We start from the raw sequence: 19,626 nt of genomic DNA, 5'->3' as shown, positions 1-19,626 counted from the left end.
GTTTACTTCCGCAGAACAAGGATCAGCTGACAGGAGTGTAAACAGAGGCGTGGACACTTGGTTCTCCCTGGTGACTTATGAGGAGTTACAAGCGTCGCTCGTTTGACAGCGCTTCCAGATGGTGAGGTAGCAGCTATTGGTGCTACTGGTTATATTGGTGCTTCTGGTGCTACTGGTGCAGTTCCTAGTCAGCCTGTCCTCTCCACCCAGGAGCGGCGGTACATGCCACCCCCGCCGGACCCCCGCTGGGTGAGAGCGTCCCGCTGCCCGGGGGCTTTTCTGCAGCTCAGTAGTAAGTTCCAAAACATACATGTTCGTCCTCATTGTATGCCTTATGATTGCTTGAGATGGATTAAGTGTTGCCAGACGATTAAAAATAATTTCACACCATGTCACATTATTCAAGCTCCCCAGAAACAGCTGCTGGAAATGTTTTACTTAATCAAACATCTTACAGCCGGGGTTGCAAAATGCTCATCGCATGTCAAGGCAAACAATAGGTTTTCAAATATGTTTTTTTTATTCCTTGCATGGCATGGCATCTTGTGACAATTGCAAATTATGAAGTAGTCACAAGACATGACCAATTACTTGCCCTCCCTTTTCCTGTATCCTACAACCCTATTTAGCTTGTAAACAGCTATACTATAATTAAGGTGTCCTTTCCGAAAACGCACACAGCAATCTGTGATTATACAGTGTTCGTTCATTCTATTCATAAGCAGGCTTGTAATTCAAATAGCTTCCCTGGATACCATTCTACCCTTAAGTAGCTCTTGTCATCATCTGACCCAGGCGAACCGTTTTTTTCTGTGCCTCCTGCTGTCCGTCCGTCTGTCTGTCTGTCTTCGTTCTACTTTACTAGTCTTCTTGAATCCAACAGAAAATAATCCTCCCTAATAGCTACATACCATTACTTCATGGCCTCTATTGCATCAGTGCTGTGATGTCGTGTGAGTTGATGCTTTGATATTTTAGATAACCTAATGGAAACTACCGTTCATTTCAGAGAGTTCAATGCTTTGAATGCCCTCATATGATGCCTATACAGGTACCTTCTCATCACAAAGAGATTTGATCAAATAATCAAATCAGTTTAAACTAAAACCCACAGCTCAATCCACCCAGGGAAAGGACTGGATTATCTCTAAATCCCTTTAATGTGTTGAGAACCATGGAGCATCCAGGGAGATATCTGATGCCAACCCCTTCTCAGTGGGCATGAGGATGTAATGATTAAAAACACCTCTAATCTTTACAGAACCAAGTGGTTGATTTTAGGTGGTGTGAATATTATGGGACACAATTTCTTCAGAACAAAGCCATAGCTGAAGTAAAATAAAAAGATTTGAATGGATCCCAGTAGAAAGCAGCCCAGTCCGTTGATTATTCCAGGGCACCATGGAGGACATGGATCCTGAGGAACAGTTTCTCCGCTACGCCAGAAATGGAGACCTCCCCGGTATTGAGAGGCTTCTGCTGTCCAAGATCAGGGAGGAGGCGCAGATCAACATCAACTGCAAAGGTACGAAGAGCACCTATGGATGATGCTGTCCCCGGAAACGCTCGGTCCATCAGCTGTTCAGTGACATCCTTGTGTTTCAGGAAAAAACAAATCGAATCTGGGATGGACTCCTCTCCACCTGGCCTGCTACTTTGGACATAAAGGCGTAGCGGAGGAACTGCTGAAGGTATTATGCCTGTAGTGGTCAACACAAACAATAATTCATCATTTTTATAGTGTGCGTAAATCTTGAATAAGTGAAGGTGAAATGCATGGCCATCTTCAGATGCCTTCTTCAAGTTATCAACACTTACTCACTTCAGTCAGGAGCTGACGCCAACATACCCAATACTATGGGGGACACACCGTTACACAAAGCTGCCTTCACAGGAAGAAAGGTACCTTTTGTATGGCCAGTTACAGTCTGAAGGTGTCACAGGACAATATGTTACACAGTCACAAATTATCCAATTTAAGATCTATTAATTTATCTAATCTATTGATCTATTAATCTATCTAATCTATTGATCTATTAATCTATCCGATCTATTAAGATCTATTGATATGATTTTAGTTTGTCATCATCTTCCTGCTCGACGTTCCGATCCCCAGGAGCTTGTGATGCTCCTGCTCCGGTTTGATGCTTGTGCGACCGTCATCAACGGGACCGCGCAGATTCCCAAAGACGTCAGCGATAACGCCGAGATCAGAAGCATGCTGGAAGGTGAGTGGCGCTTTAAGCAGCTGATTCCATCAGAAAGGGTCTCGCACTGCTCTTTTTCATTGGCTGTTCAGCAAAGAATGACAGAAAGTGGGCGTAGTTTCTTATTTTACGTACTAATCGAATCAGTATCACTACTTCTTATTCTACTGCAGCGACAAAGAAAGGAGTGAACTAATGTGTGAAAATCACGGCACTAACTAGCTGAATATTTGTGTTTCTGCTCGCCCACATGTAAAGCCCCAACAGCTTGTATATTTAGTTCTGGTTTGTTTTTTACCCAAATAAATCTGGAAAAGAAGGATAAAACAAGTTCCAATTGTTTAATGATGTCTTTGTCTTTTGTGGTTCCATTTGCCGCTGCTTGTGTTCTGATATACACGTCTAAAGCAATCTGGTGGGACATATTTATACAATAAAGGTTTTGGTTTATAAATCTGGTATGTCATTAATAAACTGGTTTCTGTACCTAACATTAGCCGCTGAAAGAACAGAGGAGAGGAAGCTTGAAGAGCAGCTTCTGGACGCTTCCAGAGAAGGAGATCTCCCCTCCTTAAATCTCCTGGTTAGTCTTCTTCTGGAACCCTTTGCCCCTGATTAACTTCACAAAACATCATATAATTATAAAAAAAACACTGATATAATGTTATTATTGAACTTAAGTAAATTAGTCGGAACACAAAGCTGTCAATAAATGAACACTTGATAGAAGACATGATTCATCAATTGTTTGATGAACTTTTACTAATCGGGGGCTGTAGGTAAAATATTTTATGATTTGCTGTAATTTGATACCTTTTAATGTTTCGAGAAGATGTGGTTACAATTCGGGGGCTTGTCATTGCTTATACAATTCTGGAATGTGGCTGTTAATTAACCTGATGGTATTGCTATTTGTCCTGGACACATCTTCAATCCATGGTGGTTGTTTCAGTTACTCTCATTTTATAGTACAAGCTTTGGAATAATTATTCTAAACCTAAAGTTAAATCCAGAAATATTCAAAGAAGATCACAGAGCAAAAGGAAGCCCACAGGTAAGATGTGCCTTCATCTCATGGCTGCTGATTCCAGCTCAACAGGAAGAAGCCAGTAGACATTCACTGTGTGGATCTCTTGGGGAACACTCCTCTCCACTGCGCTTCCTATCGTGGCCAGAGGCAGTGTGCCCTGAGGCTGCTGAAGACTGGGGCCAGCCCCAACATCAAGAACAAAAACGGTAAATAAATGGGATTTCTGTTGAACCTACTGTGCCAGGAAAGTACAAGAGCTAGTGTACACAAAACTCTTTATTTGTAGTCATACCTTCACAGAGTAGCCAGGCTTTCACTTTAGAGCCTGCTGAAATATTCCGATCAGCACCAGGGTTATAATGTACCTGGAAGCGTTTGGTGAGCGAGAGTACAAAAAGTAAAAGGTTTCACCCTCCAACAGATACTTAATTATTTTCCCCCTTTTTTGGGGATATGGGTTTTTTCTATTGTTTTTTTGTGCTGCAGTTGTAGAAAATTGCTATGGTAATATGACTATGTATAACTTATGTATCATTTATGAACACACACACATTCATATATATATATTTAACTATTTTACTGCTCAGCTATTTTCCTTGTTCATTTTATTTTGACCTGTTACTTAATTGTAGTTTGTGTTGATGTGTGACAGGTCAGTCTGCATTCGCCCTCGCCAATGATGCAGTAATGAAGCAAGTCTTGGAGGGAAACGTCCACCCGGTGGGTGGCATGGTTTCTTCCAAAGCCACATGGGCTTTTGCTCCAGAATATTGACACTTTCCAACATTTTTTCCATTCCTTTTGTTAGGGCATGACCCGTCATGTCAAGATGTTTGAGGGCCTGCTTTGGAAGGTAGAAATTCTTCATGCACTTACACATTAGACCCTTTGTCTCTTCTGACACACCATCAATAATGTCAATAATCTAGAATTATGCATTCCTGCTGAACTCAGTAGATATTATTTGAATTTCAACACTATTCTCCATTTATATCTCTTTTTAATTTGTATTACTGTCCAGTACTTCTGCTGTGCTACCTACATAACAGTACCACTTGAATCAATAAAATACATGATATTCAGTTAATGGGTGTAATTGCACAAGAAGTGCAACAGTTCAGATGATCCAGACCGAGATTTGTGACTGGACTCTTCCGTTTTGTCCCACAGAGCTCCCGGTTCTTCGGCTGGCGTTCCTACTGGGTGCTCCTACAGGACGGGGTTCTCTCCTGGTACTCCAAACAGTACGTCACATCTGTGTCTGATAAGGTTATCCAAGCATCCTTAACCTCCTCAGCGTTTCAGCTGGGTTTGGGGGTCATGTCCACAACCTAACCTAGGTGGTCCTTGAGGAAGGCCCCTGATCAATAATGTCTTCAGCCGCTTGTATACATTGTGAAGCTTCAATTAAGATGCCTCACTAAGAATCCATGTTAAATCTTTATAGCTCAATCTAAAGTCCAAGACATCACACTGTACCATGGGGATCCTTCCATTACCATCATGACCCGACTTGGGGAATTTTTTTCTTTATCGGTTATCTATTTATGTGCCTGATCTGTTTTGTATTTTTCTCTGTAATTCAAGGTCAGATGCGGCAGCCAATAGCCGGAGACAGGGCTGCAAATCTCTAACTCAGGCTCATTGTTTGGTGAGGCCAGACTCCTTTTGGTATTCTGAGTAGGGCCCGCTACCCTACTGCATGAGGATGTGTTGCCAGTATTAAGCTGGTGTGTTTATTCACACTAGGTCATTTAAAGGGTCATGGATGTATCTTTGTCCTTAGTGTTATCGCTCTTAATTTTTCGTCTTCTGTTCAGATCCGAGCGCGAGATAACTGCTTCTTTACGGTGAAGTGCTTTGATGATAGCGTGCACCACTTTAAGGTTTCCCCAAAAACGGATCCAGAGGGAACAAGAAAAGTAAGCAAGCAGTTTCTTCTCCCCATGCTTCTTCCCTGGCAACTTGTCATGTCCCCAACACCAAACATTCACCTAACCCTAACCCCAACACCAAACATTTCCATAAACGCGACCTCATGGTGTGGTCCAGGCTTCAGGTGATGGGATGTGTCAGGTGATAGGAGGTGTCAGGTGATAGGAGGTGGTACGAGGTGATAGTAGGTGTCAGGTGGTAGGATGTGTCAGGTGATAGGAGGTGTCAGGTGGTAGGAGGTGATAGGAGGTGTCATGTGATAGGAGGTGTCATGTGATAAGAGGTGTCAGGTGGTAGGAGGTGATAGGAGGTGTCAGGTGATAGGAGGTGATAGGAGGTGTCAGGTGACAGGATGTGTCATGTGATAGGAGGTGGCAGGTGACAGGATGTGTCATGTGATAGGAGGTGATAGGATGTGTCAGGTGATAGGAGGTGTCATGTGATAGGAGGTGATAGGAGGTGTCAAGTGATAGGAGGTGTCAGGTGATAGGAGGTGTCAGGTGATAGGAGGTGATAGGAGGTGTCAGGTGATCGGAGGTGTCAGGTGATAGGAGGTGGTACGAGGTGATAGGAGGTGTCAGGTGATAGGAGGTGTCAGGTGATAGGAGGTGTCAGGTGATAGGAGGTGTCAGGTGATAGGAGTTGTCAGGTGATAGGAGTTGTCAGGTGATAGGAGTTGTCAGGTGATAGGAGTTGTCAGGTGATAGGAGGTGTCAGGTGGTAGGAGGTGTCAGGTGATAGGAGGTATCAGGTGGTAGGAGGTGATAGGAGGTGTCAGGTGATTGGAGGTGTCAGGTGATAGGAGTTGTCAGGTGATAGGAGTTGTCAGGTGATAGGAGTTGTCAGGTGATAGGAGTTGTCAGGTGATAGGAGGTGTCAGGTGGTAGGAGGTGTCAGGTGATAGGAGGTATCAGGTGGTAGGAGGTGATAGGAGGTGTCAGGTGATTGGAGGTGTCAGGTGATAGGAGGTGTCATGTGATAGGAGGTGATAGGAGGTGTCAGGTGATGGCAGTTGTCAGGTGATAGGAGGTGTCATGTGATAGGAGGTGTCAGGTGATAGGAGGTGTCAGGTGGTAGGAGGTGATGGGAGGTGTCATGTGATAGGAGGTGATAGGAGGTGTCAGGTGATAGGAGGTGTCATGTGATAGGAGTTGATAGGAGGTGTCATGTGATAGGAGGTGTCAGGTGATAGGAGGTTATAAGAGGTGTCATGTGATAGGAGATGATAGGAGGTGTCAGGTGATAGGAGGTGTCAGGTGATAGGAGGTGTCAGGTGATAGGAGGTGTCAGGTGATAGGAGTTGTCAGGTGATAGGTGGTGATAGGAGGTGTCATGTGATAGGAGGTGATAGGAGGTGTCAGGTGATAGGAGGTGTCAGGTGATAGGAGGTGTCAGGTGATAGGAGTTGTCAGGTGATAGGTGGTGATAGGAGGTGTCATGTGATAGGAGGTGATAGGAGGTGTCAGGTGATAGGAGGTGTCAGGTGATAGGAGGTGTCATGTGATAGGAGTTGATAGGAGGTGTCATGTGATAGGAGTTGATAGGAGGTGTCATGTGATAGGAGGTGTCAGGTGATAGGAGGTTATAAGAGGTGTCATGTGATAGGAGATGATAGGAGGTGTCAGGTGATAGGAGGTGTCAGGTGATAGGAGGTGTCAGGTGATGGGAGGTGTCAGGTGATAGGAGTTGTCAGGTGATAGGTGGTGATAGGAGGTGTCATGTGATAGGAGGTGATAGGAGGTGTCAGGTGATAGGAGGTGTCAGGTGATAGGAGGTGTCAGGTGATAGGAGTTGTCAGGTGATAGGTGGTGATAGGAGGTGTCATGTGATAGGAGGTGATAGGAGGTGTCAGGTGATAGGAGGTGTCAGGTGATAGGTGGTGATAGGAGGTGTCATGTGATAGGAGGTGATAGGAGGTGTCAGGTGATAGGATGTGTCAGGTGATAACAGTGTGGTTGTGCTGTGCAGGTGTGGCTGGAGGCCCTGGAGGAGCACGCGGCCTACAGTACTCACTACTGCAGCCAGGAGCAGAGCGGGGAGGAGGAGGAGAACGAGGAGGAGCTGATCTCCGCTCTGGAGTTGAAGGAGTCTCTTCAGGTGGCAAACAACAACAACACATCCATTATTTATGCCTCGACATAATAGAATAGTGTTTTCAACACACACACGCACATGCACACGCGCGTGCGCGCGCGCACACAGCAAGATCTCCTCCAGCTGACTCTTATAATGGTGGTTCTTTCCTCTCTGTTTCTCTTCCAGTCAGCTGAGAGCAGTCAGCAAAGACTTGAGAAGGAGCTGTCTATGTTTATTTCCATGGCCAAGAATGACGGACTCACAGAAAGTAAACGCTCTTGTGAAATTGTCCCCTTCCTCCCACTAAATGATTTCACAATACCAGTTAATCGAGAGCTGGCTTCACTGACCTCTCCAAACAATTGCAGAATTTGTATGCTTGAATCCCAATGCCTTGGCTGTGAGTGTTATATTACAAAATACACATTTACAATACTTAGGATATTCCAATGCCAAAGTCTTGCTAAATAAAGGAAGAATAAACAATTTCAACATATTCAAATTGCATATCTCTATACAGGCCAATGAGTGATTAAAATCCCAGATTTTATTTTATAACAAGTAATATATTTTATTACCACGATCTGCTGTGGCCTTATGCATTGTGTTTTTATTTACGTTTTTTAGAGTTTCCTCCGTCTCTGATAGAGAAGATGCAGGACGTGTGTCAGCTGTCAAGGGAGACGTGTTCCCATCTGAACTTGTGTCTGGGCCTCTTCTCCAGGCAGGACGGGGTAGGTGTGTCCGTGTCCCTAACTCTAGCCTAACCCTATCCCTAACCATAGCCCTAGCCCTAACCCTAGCCCTAACCATAGCCCAACCCTAACCCTAGCCCTAACCCTTCTCTAGGCAGGACGGGGTAGGTGTGTCCGTGTCCCTAACTCTAGCCTAACCCTATCCCTAACCATAGCCCTAGCCCTAACCCAACCCTAACCATAGCCCAACCCTAACCCTAGCCCTAACCCTTCTCCAGGCAGGACGGGGTAGGTGTGTCCGTGTCCCTAACTCTAGCCTAACCCTATCCCTAACCATAGCCCTAGCCCTAACCCAACCCTAACCATAGCCCAACCCTAACCCTAGCCCTAACTCTAGCCTAACCCTATCCCTAACCATAGCCCTAGCCCTAACCCAACCCTAACCATAGCCCAACCCTAACCCTAGCCCTAACTCTAGCCTAACCCTATCCCTAACCATAGCCCAACCCTAACCCTAGCCCTAACCCTTCTCCAGGCAGGACGGGGTAGGTGTGTCAGTGTCCCTAACTCTAGCCTAACCCTAACTCTAGCCTAACCCTAGCCCTAACCATAGCCCAACCCTAACCCTAGCCCTAACCCTTCTCTAGGCAGGACGGGGTAGGTGTGTCCGTGTCCCTAACTCTAGCCTAACCCTAACCCTAACCATAGCCCTAGCCCTAACCCAACCCTAACCATAGCCCAACCCTAACCCTAGCCCTAACCCTTCTCCAGGCAGGACGGGGTAGGTGTGTCCGTGTCCCTAACTCTAGCCTAACCCTATCCCTAACCATAGCCCTAGCCCTAACCCAACCCTAACCATAGCCCAACCCTAACCCTAGCCCTAACTCTAGCCTAACCCTAGCCCTAACCATAGCCCTAGCCCTAACCCAACCCTAACCATAGCCCAACCCTAACCCTAGCCCTAACTCTAGCCTAACCCTAGCCCTAACCATAGCCCTAGCCCTAACCCTTCTCCAGGCAGGACGGGGTAGGTGTGTCCGTGTCCCTAACTCTAGCCTAGCCCTAACCATAGCCCAACCCTAACCCTAGCCCTAACCCTTCTCCAGGCAGGACGGGGTAGGTGTGTCCGTGTCCCTAACTCTAGCCTAACCCTAGCCCTAACCCTAGCCCTAACCATAGCCCAACCCTAACCCTAGCCCTAACCCTTCTCCAGGCAGGACGGGGTAGGTGTGTCGCTAAATTAGCCTTTTCCTTCGTCAGCGAATGTGAGCAGAGTGTTAATGTAGTGCTGAGGGGCGGCCACCACTCGGCCTGAAGCTAGTTCCCTGACAGCTCTAAGGAAAGGAACCTCGCTGGTGGGATCTGGGATGTGGTACACATGTTGAATTATTCTCCTTTTGGGGTCTATTTGCATTCCAACAGAATGTGTGTGTCACAATGTCAGCTGGAGATGGGGTTGTTCCTTGGCCTTGGTTGAAAGAGGGGAAATGTAAATGAAGACCTCGTAAGATATGTTAATGTTGGAGCCCTCGAAGTGCCATGAAAATACTTTCAGCTTGTCGTTTGGTTTTATCCCTAAACATGTTTTTCATCATCATTCAGGGAGCTTTTATTAATAAGGTTTCCCTCCCATCCCACTGTTCACTCTCCTCCTGAATGTTTTGAGGCAGTGAAACCCATTCTGTTATCTATCCCAGAGTGAGGATCTAAGGATAGGGATATCATCTTTAACTAGCAGCCAAAAGGCTGTGGGTTCAAACCCCCATGGTCCTTATTCTACCTGTAGATGTTACTGTGGACAGGAACGGCAGCTCCTTACCAGTGACCACACTCGCTCACTTTTTAAAGGAGTAATCAGTAACTTTGGCAACACTGCAACAGTGTAGTAGGGCCCCCACTACACAGCTGGGACTGGGCCTTTACAACAGTGTAGTAGGGCCCCCACTACACAGCTGGGACTGGGCCTTTACAACAGTGTAGTAGGGCCCCCACTACACAGCTGGGACTGGGCCTTTACAACAGTGTAGTAGGGCCCCCACTACACAGCTGGGACTGGGCCTTTACAACAGTGTAGTAGGGCCCCCACTACACAGCTGGGACTGGGCCTTTACAACGGTGTAGTAGGGCCCCCACTACACAGCTGGGACTGGGCCTTTACAACAGTGTAGTAGGGCCCCCACTACACAGCTGGGACTGGGCCTTTACAACGGTGTAGTAGGGCCCCCACTACACAGCTGGGACTGGGCCTTTACAACAGTGTAGTAGGGCCCCCACTACACAGCTGGGACTGGGCCTTTACAACAGTGTAGTAGGGCCCCCACTACACAGCTGGGACTGGGCCTTTACAACGGTGTAGTAGGGGAATCGTAATGTTTACACTTGGTCACTCACAATGGTAACCTTACTAGATATTTGTACTTTGAAATTAGTTCCTCTTCACCAAGTGTTATAGTGTTTGTGTTTGTGTGTTGCGTGTGTGTGTGTGTGTGTTTGTTTGTGTTTATGCCGCCACCTGGGCATGCATGCATGTTTGCGTGCACCCATGCATGTGCACGTGTGTGTGTGTATGTTGGTGTGTGGCTATGGGTTCAGGTGCGCAGTCTGAAATTGGAGCAGGAGTGTGAAAAGAACCAGATCCTCTCTGAGGCTCTGCAGACTCTGGCCACGGAGCACCATGAGCTGGAGCAGTCGGTGGCCACGGGCACTCCGCCAGGCAGCGCTCTGAGCGAGGAGGAGTTCTACGACGCCGTGTCTGGTAGGTCCATGTACGCAGAATACTGGTCCTGTTGCTTGAACTACTCTGCACGCCGTGTTAAGATGGTCACAGTTGTGTTTGAAATGTCAAGTATCAATTTATTTATTTGTCTTCATAGAATCCTGCTCTGGACACTTAAACGTACACTTCTATTTATTGATATTATTGAAAGTCTGCTTCATCTCTCCGTATTTTGGATTGCTTGGTAATAGAGATATGATATTTGCTCGAGATAAAATTGATGTATTTCTGGAAATAAAAAAAATACAAACTAAAAACAGGTGCTATGTCAGTATTCCCATCTGGGGGTAACCGTTACCATGACTACGGCTGTTTGATCCTGCTCTCACGTGCCCAGAGTCGGACTCTGAGCTCTCCCTGAGTGGTTCAGAGACGCTGGCCAGCCGTTCCCGGGAGGAAGACGAGGAAGAGGAGCGCTCGGTCCTAATGAGCAGCAGCCACAGTACCCAAATCACCATGTTGCAGGAGGATCGCCATGGCAACACGGAGCCCCAAACCAACGGCGACACGCAGCATAGGTTTGTATTTTGCAGTCTTTAGTCAAGAAGCTCCCATATCCCGAAGAAAGCAGACATTGGCCTTATATATAGATCTAAAGATGTATAGATATAAATCTATTGATATAGATATTTATTACAGAATTGTTTGTCAGGGACTTGTTTGTTGGCAGTTGCCTTTGGCCTTCCTCTCCTAGAGTGCCCCCCACCCCTGCCCACCCACTGGCTGTTGTCTAACTCTAGCTGTGTGCTGATGGCTTTTTTCACTTCTTCCAAATCAGGTGATGAATAATTGAAAAGGAGGGCAGGTCAGGTGGAGTCATTAGGGGAAGCTGAATCGAAAGGCCTAAAACTGGACCTGTTAAACTTTCATGAGGTCAAAGTGATGTGCAACAGTGTGAATACCTGAACTGGTCTTTGGAGTACAGCTTATCAGACTCCACCAGTTGAAATCGGGAAGGAGAGTGAAGGTTGCTGGACCCCAGCAGAAAGCCTCTGTGTTCAGAGGGCCGGGGGAGGGAGACTCCTTCCTTAGCTCATCAACGAGTGTCCAAGAAGCGTGAGGAAAGCTGTACAGTCTTTAGAAAGGCGGACACATTGGGTTCAATGGGAGTGTGTGCGAGCGCCTTCGGTACTCGTGTCAGGTTTGGTCGCTTGTTTGGGGCAGCCTTTTTCGGCGGCATTTTTCCCCAGGAGTTATTTTTGTTCTTTCCCTTATCACGTGTGTGTTTGTGTCCTAGGACCCATCTCCCTGCACCAATGTTCTCAAGGAATGACTTCAGCATCTGGAGCATCTTGAGGAAGTGCATCGGAATGGTGAGAGACGGCTGCACAGCAAGTCTGTCATGAACCTCTTTTTAAAGCTTAACACCTGGCCGGGGCTCTGCAATTTACACTTTCTCTGATTTGTGAAAACTGGAATTTATTCTGGTTATTTTCATTTGCATTCTTTGCTTGATCCATTTATGCATTGACATATGGTTAACAAATGCAATGGATTTCACTGTGTGTTCAAAGTTCCAATGTACCAGGCCCAACATGATTCTTAAAAAGGATAAATGGATAGAAACACATTGATTGGTATCTGACACTGTTTAACCCTGGTGCAAGCACACACGCATGCACACACAGAGCAAGCCTTTTGTATGTGTGGCTGCAATTGCAAAACAAAAGTGTTTTAAAATAACAATTCATAGAATGAATAAACCAGCTGAGGTGGTTCGGGCATCTGGTAAGGATGCCCACTGGGCGCCTTCCTTGGGAGGTGTTTCAGGCACGTCCAGTGGGGAGGAGACCTCGGGGAAGACCCAGGACTAGGTGGAGAGATTATATCTCAACACTGGCCTGGGAACGCCTCGGGATCCCCCCGTCAGAGTTGGTCAATGTGGCCCGGGAAAGGGAAGTCTGGAGCCCCCTGCTTGAGCTGCTCCCCCCGCGACCCGACCCCGGATAAGCGGATGAAAATGAGATGAGATGAGAATGAATAAACGTGCAACGCACTCAACACTATGCCTGTCTTTGTTTGTTACTCTGCGGTGTGATTTAGTTTGGGAGTGACCTTCGTGGTCCCTAACCGGCCACTGAAAACATGACAAGTGTCATGTTCCTTTCAGCTCATGCTGAATAATAGGCATTGTTTGTTGCTGTTCCATGCCTTCAGTTTGAACCATTTAAGAGGTCAAACTAGTCATCAATCCTTCATTTTCCGATAATGTAAAGGACGCATTTCATTTGACAGCGTGTGGATTAGAAGCATCACCTCAATACATTAGAGTGCAGTCAGTTGACTGGTAAAGTACTACCTCAGGGTTAGGGTTAGACACAGTCCGTGTACTGTTTAACATGTGGAGCAGAGAGTGTTATCTTCCCACTGATGATGATATGTTTATTACTCCAGCCAAGCTAGCTATGACCTTCAGGGGGGAGCATAGTAGATTGGCACTTGGTCAGATTCTATGTTACCACGTGGAACCTGTCGTTCTCCCTCATGTTCTCATATCTCCTCTCAGGAACTCTCTAAGATTACGATGCCTGTGATCTTCAATGAGCCTCTCAGCTTCCTGCAGCGGCTGACCGAGTACATGGAGCACACCTACCTCCTCCACCGAGCCAACGCGGCCAGAGACTCCATCGAGCGTATGAAGGTATGAACCCCCACGGAGCTCTGCACGCCCCCGGTGTGACGGAAACAGGGCAATGTTTACCTTGATCTGACCTTGGTAGTGTGTGATCTGACCTTGGTAGTGTGTGATCTGACCTTGGTAGTGTGTGATCTGACCGTGGTAGTGTTTGATCTGACCTTGGTACTGTGTGATCTGACCTTGGTAGTGTGTGATCTGACCTTGGTAGTGTGTGATCTGACCTTGGTAGTGTGTGATCTGACCTTGGTAGTGTGTGATCTGACCTTGGTAATGCGTGATCTGACCTTGGTAGTGTGTGGTCTGACCTTGGTAGTGTGTGATCTGACCTTGGTAGTGTGTGATCTGACCTTGGTAGTGTGTGATCTGACCTTGGTAGTGCGTGGCTGCGTTTGCTGTCTCGGCCGTGGCCTCTCAGTGGGAGCGTACTGGTAAACCCTTCAACCCACTACTGGGAGAGACCTACGAACTGGTGAGGTAAACAACTAAAATACAATCCCTATTTACCACAACTATATTACAATACATGTGTAACACATTCACACACACAGACGTGGGAAGCTAGCTGGCCAACGCATAGCTCAACATGCTCATTGTAGTGCACGACCCTAAAGGGTTATGGTTAGGGTTAGGGTAACCCTAACCATAACCCCTTAGGGTCATGTTGCACTACAACCCTAACCCTAATCACCTTGTGTTGTGCCAGAGAGGACCTGGGCTTCAGGCTGATCTCAGAGCAGGTCAGCCATCACCCCCCGGTCAGCGCCTTCCACGCTGAGGGCCTGCAGAAGGACTTTGTGTTCCACGGCTCCATCTACCCCAAGCTCAAGTTCTGGGGTAAAAGTGTGGAGGCGGAGCCCAAAGGCATCATCACCCTGGAGCTGCCCAAGTAAGAGCAGCAGCTGCAGACCTTAATGGCGCGTTTCCACCAGCGGGTGCGGGTTGGTTCAGTATGCAGGGTTAGGGTTAGGGTTAGGGTTTAGGGTTTAGGGTTAGGGAGGTGTGGCACGTTTCGCGATTCAACCGCCAAAGGTGGGCAGGGTCCGGACTGAGCCGTACTGAGCCGTACTCGTCTCACAGTACAAACAAACACAGAAGAAAATGTAACGCAAAAGTTTGCCGTCCTTCTTGGATGTCCTACATTGTTGCTCTTAGTTCATTGTGTCGCGTTCTTCTTTTTTCTTGGATTCATTAGCAGGCTACACGGTCTGGCTGCTATGAGGTCACGATGCTTACGTAGCTGCAGTGGCTAACGCCATCCTGCTTAAGCCCCGCCCTACCATAAGTAACTGAGCTGGGCTATACCGCGCCTTCACTACTGAGCTGAGGAGTGCTGGGCATAACCTTAACCCTAACCCTAGCCGCAGACCCACCCCAACTCTGCCGACACAGATACCGCACCCCCACGTATGCAAAGAACAAACACAGACCATAACAACATGTGTGTAAGAACAAACGGGGCCCAAACCAACACAACACGTATGTGTGTATTTATCCTGTGTTACATTATGAATTATTCTGGGGACCAGGGTTAGGGGGGGTTGCGGCCTGGCCCCTATCTCTATGGATACACGTGTGCTGTCCCTTGGTCCTGGTTGTTCAGGTACAACGAGGCCTACACCTGGACTAACCCCACCTGCTGCGTTCACAACATCATCGTAGGCCAGCTGTGGATCGAGCAGTATGGGAACATGGAGGTGATTAACCACAAGTAAGAAGACAAACGTCAAGTACAACTTGTCCATTTCCGGAATATATGCAGAACTAAAGTGGTTTAAGAGAGACCTCTGGCTTCTATCTGTTGTGTAGTGAAATGGTTCAAGCTTGTTCCAGAATAAGACTAGTGACACCGGCGCCTACATTGAGGAAGTGACTCAGGAGCAAGAAAAGGCTGAACAGGAATGTTTTGCATGGCAAAGCATAATGAGAGTGAATGATTGAAATGGTTTCCTGATTTTAAATAGAACTGGTGAGAAATGCTGCCTGATCTTCAAACCGTGCGGCCTTTTTGGCAGAGAGCTGCACAAGGTGGAAGGGTACATTCTGGACAAAAGGTGTGTGTGCTTTTTCTGGGCTCAAATGTCAATCGTCTGTGAAATAATGTGCGATATTTAAATGTCAGTGTCTTTCTACTCGTAGGCTGACCCATTATGCGGCTATAGGCTTTTCTTAACACTGACCTGAATGGTCAGCAGAATGTGAAGTGCGGTCCTCCACCAGCACGTCGTGGCCTTATGGAATTGTTTTAATGTGTTTATTGTTTTGGAGCAGCAAGAGGAAGGTGAGCGCTCTGTATGGGAAATGGACGGAGTGTCTGTACACCGTGGAGCTGGCGGCCTTCGACGCTCACCGGAGGAAGGGGGCAGCGGTGAAGAAGGACAGCAAAGCGGTACGCTTCCTAATCCTTCACTCCAATATTATTGATAATCATACGATTAAAGTGTGCACAGTGTTCACAGTATGTCCCAACATTCAGTCAATTATGAATAGTTTTCATGATACCAATCGATGCCTATGGAAGTGCATAGTCCACACACTGAATTGCTCCGAAGGTGTTTCTTTCACCAAATAAATCATCTATGATCCTTGTTAGGGCTAGGGTTAGGGTTAGTTAGGTTAGGGTTGGGTTATCCAAACAGTGTTTATATTGGTGAAAGAAACGTCTTGGAGTATCTGCTCTGCTCCTCCACACATAACATTAATATAGTATATAATATACACTCATATATACTATAGTATATAAGTATTATTTATTACACAACTCTCCGACACCTACAGAAAACATTGGATGTGTGTGATGTATATCTCCTTCCAAAAGTCAAAAGCTTGACATTCATAAGGATCAATTTGAACAGTTCAAAACATAAATCTGTTTTCTTTTTTATACAACCATTGAGTTATCTTTCTTGTCATCTCACCTCAAAACGGAGGACTGGACTCCTGAATATTGGCAGATGTTTCGTAATAATGAAGACCTCCGGTATTGACCGCTCCAATTTGTCCCGATTAGCAGGCTTCCAGCAAAGAGCCAGCGGCGAACTCCCTCCCTGACACAGACACCGTGGAGGTCATCTCTGGCAGCCAACTTCTGTGGAGGATCGCGCCACGACCGGCCAACTCGGTGGAGGTAGGAGAGACTGAAGTCCCGGAGAATCACTGATGAGCCGAAGAGGATTTCTGTTGAAACCTTGCTGTCTTCTTGTGAATATTCATGTCCATAACTCACATTTCCTCTTTTTGACGCCATTCCCATTTAATTCTCTCTCCTTGTGTAGATGTACAGCTTCACTACCTTTGCGATGCAGCTGAACGAGATGTCCGGGGAGATGAAAGAACTCCTTCCAAAGACTGACTGTCGACTGAGGCCGGACATCAGAGCTATGGAGAGCGGAAATATTGGTGATGAAGAACAAAAGACAATATATTAATATTAAAAACCAGGCTTCACTGCACATACCTGTATGTGGAGTTGAGGAAGATGAAGTCACTATTTACCATAGACTCATATTAATACAATGTTTTTTTCTTTTGGTCTTGTAGATCTTGCAAGTGAGGAGAAGAATAGGCTAGAGGAGAAGCAGAGGGCTGCACGCAAAAGCCACTCCAAGCCTGACGAAGACCTGAAAACCAGGTGGGTAGTGACAGCTGTATAGGCTGGACATTTAATTAATGTCAAGGCCTGAGTGGAAACCAAGCCTGGTTTTATTTGACACCTAGGCAATTTACAAGATTGTATAATTAGATTTAGTGTGTTCATTCATCATCATACTGTTCAAATAAATGGGTCATTTAAAATCTTTCCATCAGATGAGTTGTATTTATATGACCTTTTATCATATTTATAGCCTACCACAATTGAAGATCATTTCCTAATCCATCATGTAATAAGAAAATATACATGGTCCGATACATGTTGCTATCCATCCATCCATCCATCCATCCATCCATCCATCCATCCATCCATCCATCCATCCATCCATCCATCCATCATTCATTCATTCATTCATTCATTCATTCATTCATTCATTCATCCATCCATCCATCCATCCATCCATCCATCCATCCATCCAGGCCTCTATTGACGATCTCCTGAATGGTCGTTTGTGTCTTTTGTTCTTATCTTTTGTTCCATCCTGGCTTTGATGTCCAGGACCCCTGCCCTCGCCCCCAGGTCAGAGCTGCTCTCTGTCCGCTCTGCACCACACCTGTTGCTCACCGCCTATAGAGCTGTCATGTTAGCTGTACTATACTGGCATGTTAACTAACATGAGATGGTAGTTTTACTAACATGACAGGATCACACTCATCAGCTTGATCATGAATCCTAACAGCATCAGAACCCTTTCTTTGGCTAAGCTATTAACTGCATACATTTATAAACATAACTCTGAATAAATTCTAATTTTATTTAAATCTACTCTAACTCACATTGACTCTTCAAAACTCTGACTCCTTAAGAACAGTTTGCCTTGTGACGAAAAAGTCATTTCCACAATAACAATGTACCATTAACAACTACATTGACCTTGAAGTAGTGATCCAAAAAAATTATCTTGGAATTAAAGATTATGTATCATTAAAAAAAATATATATACAGTATATTGCATCTCTTATTGTTCCCGATCTCTGCACTGTTGCCAGGTGGTTTCATCAAGGCCCGAATCCCTTCATCAACTCCCAGGATTGGCTGTTTTCTGGTGGATACTGGGACAGGAATTACACTCAACTGCAGCTGGCTGATATTTACTGAAAACATTCCTCTACGAATAGGAAGTAGATCAGTTGAACTCCCTCCACTATCTATGTCATTAAGTTTTTCTTCTCTCCTTTTTTACCATAATAACAAGCAATATGCAAATCATTTTAATGATTAGAGTGGTCTTCATTTATTGCACCTTACTGTGCATAAGTGTTATTTAAAAGAAGATCAAAAAGGATATATAAATGTTACAAAATGTTGAGCGGTTTACAATCGCTTTGAAATGTACTATTTCCATAATGACAGACCGATTTACTGTTTGCTGCTCAGAATATTATTTTAACATTATATATATATATATATATATATAGTGGCTTTTTGTGAAGTCAGGAAAAAAACACTGTTGATGCACAGGGTTTTGCCGTTTTAGTGTGTATGTCTAGTTCCAATATTTTTTTAATATTGATGTAGTTCTAAATGATTTGTGTCTGTATAATACCTTCCTGTTAAAAAACAATCAAGTCTTCTGGTCATCCAAACGGCTATAGTTCCTCCTGTCATTCTCAACGTGCTTTTCCAAACAGGAAAATGTTGAGGAGAAAAGTCCACTTTTTCTTGGGTACTGTTACATTTTCATGGCATTTTGCAATCAACTCAATTGCGTGGTCCATTCAGATAAAAAAAATAATGAAGAATAATTAATTGGAACAACTGAGTTTAGATATTTTTGGAATACTGAGACGATCACTCGTAAATCATGTCATTAACTTTATTTTACTTAACAGGTTTTTATACAATATGGCTGTGATCCTGAAAAAAATGTATTAATAAACCGATATGTTGTAGGCCTATATGATGCAATCTGAGGACGTTTCTTTGTATTTTTTGTAAGAATATAGCCTAATTAAAGAAAATCAGTGACATAACATTTAAGTGAAAGAATGAAGGTAGCATTGATGAGAAGGGTGCCCCCTGGACGTCCGCCAGGACTGACAGCACGGCAGGAACCGCAGACGAACACGAAATTAATATGCGAATATATGTTGAATCTCCAACGGCAAACTAACTTCACCACGGTACTCCAAGTGCAGGAAATTATTACTAGGCCTATGAGCAGAATAAATGGAGGAATGTGTCCTTCCGATCATCACACTCATCTGTCATCTGAGCTAATCTGTAACACATGCAGGCACACACGACAGAAACAATGAAAGAAAGAACCAATAAGGAAAGTTATTCCCTGGCCCCATAGCCGTGTAATCGGTCAAGGGAAGTTCGTTGTGGTCAGTTTGGGCTTTCTCTAGCGGCGAAGTCACGCCTCTTCCGGTAGAGCCCATGGGACCGAGATCGAAAAATATGAATAGGTTTCAATTGAGAGAGAGTAATTATTTCCTGGTCCCAGCCTTTCAATTCCCTGGATTACACATTTGTTTGTGGATTTAAATGAACATTTTTTATGTCAAGAGTTTTACCATTTATTGTGCAATTGTTCAGTCAAAGGCTGTAGAGAAAACACAATGAGAAAGACTAGGCTACATCTCGTATGTGCCGTCACGCTCCCTGCGACTGGCGT

General features: G+C 45.4%; 1 protein-coding gene across 5 annotated transcripts; it reads left to right on the top strand.

Moving 5' to 3' along the window:
• Positions 1–17: 17 nt before the first annotated feature.
• LOC132469829 (oxysterol-binding protein-related protein 1-like) lies at positions 18–18,898 on the top strand. Of its 5 annotated transcripts, none has more exons than XM_060067909.1 (29): positions 19–292; positions 1,396–1,525; positions 1,606–1,691; positions 1,828–1,902; positions 2,117–2,228; positions 2,705–2,790; positions 3,299–3,443; positions 3,890–3,957; positions 4,046–4,090; positions 4,408–4,481; positions 4,825–4,888; positions 5,058–5,159; positions 7,141–7,269; positions 7,435–7,516; positions 7,876–7,982; positions 10,536–10,698; positions 11,057–11,237; positions 11,957–12,032; positions 13,226–13,360; positions 13,734–13,831; positions 14,061–14,243; positions 14,958–15,065; positions 15,319–15,408; positions 15,626–15,743; positions 16,368–16,481; positions 16,630–16,753; positions 16,895–16,985; positions 17,505–17,525; positions 17,996–18,898. In XM_060067909.1, exons 2-29 carry the CDS (start codon positions 1,402–1,404, stop codon positions 18,102–18,104), a joined length of 2,910 nt encoding a protein of 969 aa, XP_059923892.1. In that variant the 5' UTR covers positions 19–292; positions 1,396–1,401; the 3' UTR covers positions 18,105–18,898. The 5 variants fall into 5 exon arrangements, with proteins under 5 accessions (XP_059923893.1, XP_059923892.1, XP_059923891.1 ...); XM_060067908.1 differs by having other exon boundaries at positions 16,365–16,481; XM_060067910.1 differs by lacking the exon at positions 17,505–17,525 and having other exon boundaries at positions 18–292; positions 16,365–16,481.
• The last annotated feature ends 728 nt before the right edge of the window (positions 18,899–19,626 follow it).

This window comes from Gadus macrocephalus, chromosome 12, assembly GCF_031168955.1.
Source record: "Gadus macrocephalus chromosome 12, ASM3116895v1".
Lineage (NCBI taxonomy): Eukaryota > Metazoa > Chordata > Actinopteri > Gadiformes > Gadidae > Gadus > Gadus macrocephalus.
The sequence above is the reverse complement of the archived record's forward strand: the minus strand, read 5'-3'. Positions and strand labels throughout refer to the sequence as shown.